The 8937-nt window shown below is 43.2% G+C and overlaps 1 protein-coding gene across 1 annotated transcript in view; it reads right to left on the bottom strand.

Moving 5' to 3' along the window:
* chst11 (carbohydrate (chondroitin 4) sulfotransferase 11) overlaps positions 1 to 8937 on the bottom strand; it is an 86723-nt gene that overhangs the window by 17910 nt on the left and 59876 nt on the right. The window contains exon 2 of the mRNA XM_005742628.1: positions 5896 to 5981. Coding sequence (XP_005742685.1) covers positions 5896 to 5981 — 86 coding nt within the window. The remainder of the gene's footprint in view (positions 1 to 5895; positions 5982 to 8937) is intronic.

Below are 8937 nucleotides of genomic sequence, written 5' to 3'. Positions count from 1 at the left end.
ACAAAAGGGCTGTTGTACCAGAATGCAGCACGTTACCTGATAAAGTCTGAACGGTAAGTGGCAAAAGTTTAGTCAGATTCAAGTTTTGTCATTGACCCATCTTTTAAAGCGTCTCTCTGCTATGTCAGTATAAAGCTGAAATGAAAGAGGATGAATGAACAGAGCTGTAAAAAGACTCCTCTGTATCCTTTGACAGAATGGTATCTTTAGCAGGTATGGAGTTTAATTCCAGTTCAAATGTTCAGCCATTATGAAACGAGATACCTGGAATGAAAGCCTCCCTACAAAACGCCTTGTTTTGTCACTCTGCAGTCATCTGGAAACACCTCTGAGCAGTTATTTTCTGGCATTATCTAAGTTAGACTCCACAGCCATAGACAGTACATGTTTAAACTGATAGTGAAACCTGATCAAATCTGCTGTTCGATGTTGTCTTGTGCTCTAACCGCTCGCTATGCTGCTGTGGACCTCTCATGGGTTTCATCTCAGGCTTCTTTGTGCTGTACTCGACTTTCTCATAGAACTCCTCAGAATCTGAGCCACAGAATCTAAGATGTTTTCTCAGGACATTTAAATTCTGCCGTCACTGCTAGCTGAGGAAATCTAGGAAAGAGCAAGAATTCATGGGTTTTTTGGTGCTCTTCTTTTAACACAGTGCTGCGCATAGTTCAATCCAACATATTCATCTCTTCAAATAAGTCATTCCATTCAAATAAAAAGGATTTCAATGCACCTATCAGCCAGCACTAACCAGTGAAGTGAGTATAAACATGGATCCTGACATTCAAGTGGAAGCTACTCCGACATGTCAGCTGACTCCACACCGAGCACAGGGAATGTGAGAAAAGAGTGAGACACCAAGACTGAGGTAACCAGCGTTTTTAAAAATATATAACCCCAAAATGTGATGCACACACACACACACACACACACACACACACACACTGATGAATGGTTTAGGGGCAACCCAGGGGTCAGGGGTCAGGACTTGCCCAAGGATGCCTCACAATACAAACTGGAGGATCTGGGGATTGAACCGCTGACCTTGTGGCCACCTTCATACTCCGTTTAAAAACTATTATTACAACCATGCATATCTGAACTGTTCGGCTTTCAACTTAACGTTGATGAGAAGAATTCACCAACAAGCCAAGAAACCTGCATAACTCTGAACGATTGTATTTTTCTTATCAGACTGTCCTGTTACTTTTGGACAAACTCATGCATGTTTTCTGGCAGCAGAAAAGTTTGTAGTAAGAACAAGAAAATAATTCTCTAACTTTTATTAAATGCACTTCAGAAGAAATCCTGGCATCTGGACTTTATGATGTCAGAGGTGGATGTGGATGTGATTAGGAGACAACAGCAGTATGATTAAGGCAAACTATTGTTTTAAGCCCAAACAGATGGATCATCAAAACAACTTGAAGCATCTGTGTATCCTTGGATCCCTCAGCACAAACACAACGAACACACATAGACGATGTTAGCCTACATTAGCTGAGTCATTCCTTTTACTACGGCACAGATCTGAGCATCAAGTCTGATTTCTGATTCAGCATTAATGAGTGAGCTGGTATAATCTGTTATAACTGCCTCTGTGAGCCAGCCTGTCATTGCTGGTTGGAGGATAAAAAGGAAGAAGGATCATTAGCAGGTTTCTTTACTGTATTTAGATGTAATCTGACCACATGTGGCCACGTTAAATTACTTAATTACATTCAGCATCTGATTTAAATTGTGGTTAATAAAACTATCTCTGAGGAGTCAGAGCTTAGCTTTAATATAATGTATTCTAAAAACACACAGGTTCAAGTCACAAAGACGAGGGTGTCATTGGGCTTTTGGAAGTCTAAGCGAGACCTTGTAGCTCCCGCCTTCTGCTCCTCCAGGGCTCAATAAGAGGGAAGTTAAGCCCTGAATTAAACACTTGACTTCAGATTTATTTAAAGTGAGCTTTTTTGTAAGAAAACCAGCGAGCATGTATTAGCTGAAAGCAAAAACATCCAAAAGAAGAGAGCGGCGCGGAGAGAGAGGAGTGCAGATTATTACAGAGTAGCATATTAAAGGGCTGCGAGGAGCTGAGTGGGTAAATGAGAATACTGCACGGGAAGCTTTCATTTACTTTTGTTTAATAAACTCTGGAGCTGCGTATTAAAAGTGACGCTGGGAAATTATAGATATGAATACATGCAAATAATAACAGTAAAGCTGCAGGCCTGTCAGCAGTGATGCTGGTGTGTGCAGGCTGTGTTTGCCAGTCACATATAAATCATACCTCAGACAGCACGGCCCTGCTGACAGAACGGCCTGAGGACATGGACCCTGTTGCTGTATGCATGATTAATACCGTATATAGAGACACGATGTTGTTCACTAGCAAGGATGCCACCTACAGTGGGGCAAAAAAGTATTTAGTCAGCCACCGATTGTGCAAGTTCCCCCACCTAAAATGATGACAGAGGTCAGTAATTTGCACCAGAGGTACACTTCAACTGTGAGAGACAGAATGTGAAAAAAAATCCATGAATCCACATGGTAGGATTTGTAAAGAATTTATTGGTAAATCAGGGTGGAAAATAAGTATTTGGTCACCTCAAACAAGGAAAATCTCTGGGTCTCACAGTTGACGTGTACCTCTGGTGCAAATTACTGACCTCTGTCATCATTTTAGGTGGGGGAACTTGCACAATCGGTGGCTGACTAAATACTTTTTTGCCCCACTGTATGAAGTTTCATTAGATTTTCTGCATTTTGTTTCAATCATTTCTATCATGCAGCAGTTAAAAATAAAAACAGGTGGATGGAAACACGCCGACAGTCTGCGTAAACCTGCTACTGTCACTGTGCATGACTGCATGAGGTCGCTGTGTAGCCAGCGTGTAGGCTGCTGCTTGCAAAGTTTATGTTTTGTAAAAGTGGATTACAGATGCACTAAAAGCACAAAGTGAGGTTTTCATATTTATATGAGTCGTACATTTATTTCTATTTATGATTCTGTTTTTCGCTCGACGCACACACACACACACACACACACACACACACACACACACACACACACACACACACACACACACACAAGCACCCTGCTAAAATTTACCCTAGCTGCACTAGAAGCCTCCCCTACATAGAAATATATCAATGGTGCTTCACATGAGTGAAAACGTGGAAAAATCATCCAGGGAAAATCAACTAACGCCGGGCCCATGTGCGCCTGGTCTAATCTTAGCTGTCCAGCAAACCGTTTAAATTCCTACAGTATGCTTTTAAAAGGTCCTGGGTGATAAATGGCCGACAGTGAAATGGAAACGGAGAGAGGGAGAGGATGAGGGACAGCCTGAGACAGCACGCAGCAGAACACAGTGAATAAAGGACAACAGGAAGCGTGAGGTAAGACACTGTCGGGGTTAGCGGCAGAAGAAAGAGGCATGCAGACAGGAAGTGATAGATGGTAGGACATTGATCAGAGAACAGAAGAGGAGCAGCAACTATCCAATCTATCACCATCACCTCCAGCAGTGTCCTCCTGTCATGCTCCTCTCCTCAGTGACTGCACTGCTGGCAGGTCGCGCTCAGCCCCGAGAGCCACAGCTGCACAGAATGTGCATCTCCACAGTGCTCCAAAATGTGCCTGATTTAGTTGATACTGCAAAACGTGTACACTTTCCATCCTTTCCAACCATCTTTTGAACATTAAGTTGTTGAATTGATTTTCTACCTTCGAGGCACTCATTGGTTTCAGCTCACTTGCTTGAGATTGGTAATCCATCACAGTGAACATCGAGGCACAGTTTCATTATCACAGCAAGCAGGGTTTCTTTGAACGTTCCCCTCTCTGATGCAGGCTGTTTGAAGTCAAGAAGACTCATACCTGTGCAGCCACACTCGCTGGTTCACCTACAGCCTGCTTTACATGCTGTAGTTTCCAGTTTTCTCATGAAAACTAAACATATTGATGATACACCGTCCAGATAAAAAGTTACATTCCAAGAAGGTAAAACACTCGAATTCTAATTGGAGATAAAGTATCTGAATTTCAGGCGTGGGACCTCGCCTCCAAACACACGCCTGCGCCTCCCCACACAAGCTGTTCATCTTGTTCGGCCCTACACTGTAGAGGCTCTGGTATTACACAAAGGGAACAATCAAAAGAGGGTCAGTTCCTCTTGCTGGCAGGACATGCAGGGTTCAGCTTGACAGAGTGTGACGTCCAGCACCAACCTGGCTGCACTCAGTTCTGTGTACATGCACGTCTGTGTAAGGATGTCTGCTGTACCTGAAACACTGCATAGACCAATCCTATAGTGGTACCTAATAATTTGGACCAACTGACGACTCGTCCCTCTGATATTTGATAGTAACCTTTTGACTGCAGCACGCTGTTATTTTAAACTAAGAGGTGACCACACCTTTCAGGACGCAGCGCCTGCAGCCCTCCTCAGCTCATCAGGTTGGCTGAATGAGTTTGTTTAAAATGAAACACATTGTTGTATGTTAGCATTTCCTTTCATCTTGCATCCATTATTTCGGTCATACTTTATCTGTATGCTGCATTCTCTCTAATGCATGTTTATCCAAACTGGAGCATTTTGTAACCGTGTGTTTGAAGCAGCACACCGACACAAGTGAAGATTCATCTGAGAGGGACAAACTGAACTAGACCGAGTGCTGAACTTTATTTATTTTTTCTACTTTATGGGACAATTTTAGACTTTTCAGGTCAAAATAATAGCCATCACTGCCAAATCCTTCTTCTGTGAGCATTAACAGACTGTGCACAGATTGTTGCAGTTTTCACTAGACTCATTTTCCCATGAAATATAAAACCTATAAGAATATTCTATACATGGTATTATTAGCAATGACTTTGTTAGTGCCATCCTTTTAAAACATTTGCTTTTCTCTGGTCCCCCTTCAGTTCAGTACAGCTTATGAACGCAGCACTGTTGGCAGCTACATTTAAAGTGCTGCCAAAGCTTCTTTTTACCCTTGAATTAAAAAGCTCTCTGGGTGATAGGAAATCGTAGCAAACATAGCATATGCTCAGGAGTAATGTGCAAAAACACTGATATGGTTTGATTCATTTGATTTTATCCCAGCCATCGCTCTTAAAGTCATTCATATGGTAGGTGTTCTCTATTTTATGTCCTTTGCTTCTTTAATTGTAAGCATAAACCGACGAGGCTGAGGCCTGTGTCTGCATCTCCTTCTGATTTTTCCTGCGTCAGTCTCTTCACTGTAAACTGTCCGGTAAAACTCGAGCCATTAAAATGGCATCACATTATATGCTTTAATTTCATGCTGGCAATCACACTGTTATGGCAGGCAGCGTGCGGTCAGATGGTCGTCGTCCTGTAAAGCGTTTTAAATCGTGAAAAATGAGATGAAGCAAGGTTTCACTGGCTGGGACAGACATGACAGCACTGTAATAGTCTCGCTGTTTATGCGATATGAAAAAATGCTGCAGAAAAGAGCTTCTAGTAGGAGTTTGTCATTTCCTCACTGTCCTTGAAAAGGGTAAATTGTGGGACCTGAGAAAAACCTCTGTCCTTTCTTGTGATTTATTGTCTGCTCTCATTTATGATACAATCGGGATGACTTATCACCTGAGGCCGGCAACATTTCCTGACCAAGAGACGGAGAATCAATCATTATGCTGAGCTTTCACAAGCAGTCAGCTGTCTCCTCAGGTAAAGACTGAGCGTCAGTCCTGTGGGCACCAACAGTTAGAAAAGAAAAAATCTGCCTTCTAAACATGCAGGCAAAAACAAATATAGGCCTTCTTCCACCGCCTTCTTCAGGCGAAAACCTGGAGTAAAATACAAATGTGAAAACAGATGCAGGTGGTGATAAGGAGATGACAAGGGCGCTTATGGAAGTGGGACAGTGTCCTACCTGTGTGGGGTTGTAGAGCTCCTGCAGGGCATTGCGGGATCCTTTCCTACAGCAGCCTTCCACCATGAAGGGGTTCCTCCGCATGACTGGAAAACAGATGATGCTCCAGTAAGAACGGAGGACATTCAGACTTACTGCAGCTGTTCTGACACAGCAATCATTTTGACAGCATGCAGTGCAGAACACACGTCATCCTGTATAAAAACATATCGTTTGGCTTGGATTATTTTTCATGCAGCTATCAGTGTGAGAACGCCAGCTGTTCGTGGAGGCGACACTTGAGGCTGGCTCCAAGCGTCCATCCATCCTTTCTATACAGTCTGTGATCTCAGCTGCTCAGCAGCGGTGACTGTGGCCACATGTGGTAATTACACAACAGTAATGCCTTTTATTCCTCACACTGAACACGAGTCTGTCTACATCCAAGGGGGCTGTTATCCTTTGACTGATGAAAGATTAAATCCCAGCTTCCCTTTATTTTTTACTCCCTTCCTTGAATATCCCACATGTGGAAGCATCACCTTGAACAACCAACTGCTGCAAGTGGCAAGCAAGTGGAAAGCTACAGGGATAAATAATGAGAGCAGTGACTATATGCCAAGGGCAAAGCCACAGTTCAGTGTTTATTTGGCTGGATCTCAGCTCTTTATACAACTCGATACAGAGCAGTAGCTGCTGGCACCGGCTCAGTGGGAGCAGCCAGCGCAACACTTTGCCTCGGCCAGCACACTCTCTCCAATTACTCTGGACGGAAAAGCGCGCAAGAACGGCGGAAAGGAAAGGAACCGCTAACGAGAAAGCCGAGGGTTTAATAGCACTTTGTTCTGCACGTCATCTGCCTCGTGTTCGTGGATGAACGCGTGTTCTTGCCATCAGGAAAGCTAACGATGAGAATAACAAGAGATGTACATTCATTTCTACGGCGAGTTTCCATCTGTGAATCAGGTTTCACAGCATGTTTGCCAACCACAAAGCAACAAAGTAGGATTATACGTGGACAACAGAGTATGTTTAAAGCACACTGATACTGTTCAACTGATCAGGGGTTAAAATAATAGTCAGACCTGTTTCTAAACACCACAGACTTCTTATGGGTTAGGAACTATTATAATTATATGAAAACAAAGCAGTCAAACACACAGTTTTATATACGCTGTATGTTTGAAATGAATGGTCCACAGGCCTTCTGCACACAGGCCACCGGGCTCAGAGGCTGAGGAAGTCCAAGAAAGACAGAGGTGCTGCAATAAAGAGGAACAAAGGGATGAAAAAGACAAAATTACCAGAGAGACACAAAAGACATCAAATACTCCAAAAGAAAACTGAGAGACACAATGTGATTGCAGACAAAGTCACAAAAAACCTGCTGCAAAACACACAAAGAGAGACAACGCAACGATGAAATGATGATGAAATAATGAACAAAACAGCAGAGATGCAACGAGCAGTGGAAGTAAATATGAATGAACACAACCACAAAGTTCTGCCACAAAGAGATGCAAGAAAGAGACTAAATGGCTACAAAGTGCAGCAACTGGACCACAGAAAGATGCTATTTCGAACAGTTTTGTGATGCTGTCAGTTTTGCGCATGACATGGAGGGCGTGGCTTCTAATTAATGATCAGTTATTGGTTAATGATTCAGGATCAGAAGCCAGATAAACACCGTTGTCCTGTTAGACCTACACTTTATGAGGGTGTGTGTCTGTGTGCTCGTTGGTCATGCTGCAAATCTGCTGTGCAGAGCTGATAATGTCACAATGGATATTTGCTCATCTGCAGCATCTAACAAATGTGTTGAGCGCAAAGATGTAGCCTGTGTACACAATATCTGATGAAGATGTCGTTGCAGTGTCATCATCATTGTTATTATGAATGTTATTTAGTGATTCATTTTTCCTGTTGCGGAGAACTTTCCGTCAGGACTGATTGAGGGGCGTGTCCTCGCCTCTCTCGTCCTCCGCGTCACAAGAGCATCAAAGCAAAAAACTGAAAAGGAGACTCTTGATTTTTTCAAATCCTGCTTAAAAATTGAAGAATGGGGTGTGATGGGGCTGGAACTGAGCACGGCCTGGATCCCTGTAAGAGACGTGTAATCCTCTGTTCACACGAATCCTTTGACAGAGCCCTAGGGAGTGAGCCGGTGCTTGTTAGTGTAACGAGCCCCAGCAGACAGCAATGACCTTCAAACACCAAAGGGAATGCTAGACAGAAAGGAGGGATGCCTTTACACACGCTATGTGCAATTAACCATGCACAGACACACACGAGAGCGTGATTGATAATAGTTTTGTGAAAGCTGGTCTTTAATAATGCAGTTCAGCACTCCGTCCTGCTGTGGATGTTGTAAATAGGCAATTAATGCTGGCTTGGAGAACAAGAGCTCGCAGCACAGTAACGCAGTTGCATAGTATTTGCCTTTTAGGTGCTTCCACAGGCCAGCTCAAACCCAGCACATACACACACGTCTCCAGCACCAGTAAGTCAGTACAAGCTGAATCAGCAGACGGTGGGCCACTGCTGATTGCTGTGGACACAGCCCTGAGGTGGGTCTCAAGGTATTAAGGATTTAGTGTCTGAGTGTGTGTGATTGCACTGTGTTCACTGACAGGTTGCACAGCTGGGGGGATTCTTATCCACTAGCACCAGTGGACCCAGTGCTAAGTGGAATGGAGGCCATAATAAATCAGGCATCGGTAACAGTCACTACAATTGAAGAAGAGGCTTGAATAGACATAAATGAGCTAGTTGTATTGTGGGGACCTTTCACTTGTTACTCCACATAAGAGCACTGTTACACATGTAACAAATCTTATTTACTACCTCGGAGAAAATGATTATATATCTTAGCACATGCTCTTAGACAACTGGATGCAATAACATAAGAGAGGAGGCTGAAAGCAACCACACAGAGCACAGAGGAACGCAACTGCAACGAAAAAACACGCAAAAGCCTGAGACAAACCAGAGAATCAATGAAAGGTATGATTTTACTTTTTAACAACGTGGATATTAGTTAATATGTACAAAGATATAACATCA

The sequence above is a fragment of the Pundamilia nyererei genome, unplaced genomic scaffold (genome assembly GCF_000239375.1).
Source record: "Pundamilia nyererei isolate P.nyererei 1_Seehausen unplaced genomic scaffold, PunNye1.0 scaffold00122, whole genome shotgun sequence".
NCBI classification, from domain to species: Eukaryota; Metazoa; Chordata; class Actinopteri; order Cichliformes; family Cichlidae; genus Pundamilia; species Pundamilia nyererei.
This window is presented reverse-complemented; position numbering and strand designations above follow the sequence as displayed.